This window comes from Rhincodon typus, chromosome 43, assembly GCF_021869965.1.
Source record: "Rhincodon typus isolate 14 chromosome 43, sRhiTyp1.1, whole genome shotgun sequence".
NCBI classification, from domain to species: domain Eukaryota; kingdom Metazoa; phylum Chordata; class Chondrichthyes; order Orectolobiformes; family Rhincodontidae; genus Rhincodon; species Rhincodon typus.
Window position 1 is genome coordinate 5,340,137 of NC_063374.1, and position 1,240 is coordinate 5,341,376.

A 1,240-nucleotide genomic window follows, 5' to 3' on the forward strand; every position below is an offset into this window, starting at 1 on the left:
TTTCTGAAGAAGGGTCTAGGCCCGAAACGTCAGCCTTCCTGCTCCTCTGATGCTGCTTGGACTGCTGTGTTCATCCAGCTCTGCACCTTGTAGTCTCATGTGGTTTGTTTACACATGTTAGAAACAACTTTTGTTCATATGCAGGGAGCCGTTCTCTGCAAACAAACAGAATGCATTGCACTGATGATTTGGAAATACCGGGGAGTTTAGGGAGCTGTTAATACCCTGTTACTTTCTCTGTCTAGGCAAATAGAGTTGACTCACCAATCAGCACCCTCTTCTCCTGTTGTGTAAGTGTTTGAATTTTGTCATTCTTTCGTTTGATACTGATGAGTGCGAGATGAAAAGCAACATTTCCCCTTTTAGAAACAGTCAACTTGTGTACAGCCAGGGAATTGTTGTAAACTGTGTTCTACACAGAACTGGCCTATCTCTGTTACGATGGAACTGCAGGGTGCAGGCACTGAGGACCATTCGCTGTCACTGGAATGGAATGACACATTGAGAGAGTAGAGTGGGAAATCCCTCACTGACCAGGGTCAGGGCTATCAGGTTGTCTGCCTCCATTTGCACTGTGCTTTCCCCTCGGAGGGGATTGAGGGGGGGGGTGTTCCCAGCAACGCAGGGGCATGTACTTACTCCTCGCCAGTGCTCTCACGGCTCTCTCCCGCTCCTTGAGCAGCTCCTGAGCTGACTGGGCCATCATTAACCAGGAGTCATCAGAAACCCTCAGGCCGTGCACGATCTGCCAATTTCCATCCTGGAAGCAGAGACAGCCTGTGAGTAGATGGCACCGTACAGTGGGCACACTGGTGTCTATGACTGAGCCACCATACACTTGGTATCCCTTCAAGAACACGTTCCACTGCCAGCTCAGGCAGGCAAGTCGACTGTTGAGTGCGTCACAGTCAAACCTGTCTCCCAGTTATTCCTTCTTTGGCAGCATTAGGACACAGGGATTAATTTGCCAGTGCTCATTTCTAACACACAGTGATAGTGCGCATTGCTACACTGCCTTTAACATGGTAATAACTCCACAGACATCAACAGGAGCACCGCCAAGCACATTCTTACCTGACCTCTGTAATGGCTAAGCAGGACACACTGCTTCAACGGCCCTTAGGGAGAGATAACAAATGTTGGCCTGACCAATGACTCCCATAGGCCTAGGAGGGAATAAATTTTTACAAAGTACTGACCCTCCGACAGCGCGGCGCGCCCTCAGCACTGACCCTCCGAC

The 1,240-nt window shown here is 49.8% G+C and overlaps 1 protein-coding gene across 2 annotated transcripts in view; it reads right to left on the minus strand.

Annotated features, from left to right (window-relative positions):
* Positions 1 to 1,240, minus strand: part of LOC109924103 (malate dehydrogenase, cytoplasmic-like) — a 12,870-nt gene that overhangs the window by 4,675 nt on the left and 6,955 nt on the right. For both annotated transcript variants that reach the window (XM_048619595.1, XM_048619596.1), the window contains exon 7: positions 640 to 760. In XM_048619595.1, the coding sequence (XP_048475552.1) occupies positions 640 to 760 (121 nt within the window). The remainder of the gene's footprint in view (positions 1 to 639; positions 761 to 1,240) is intronic.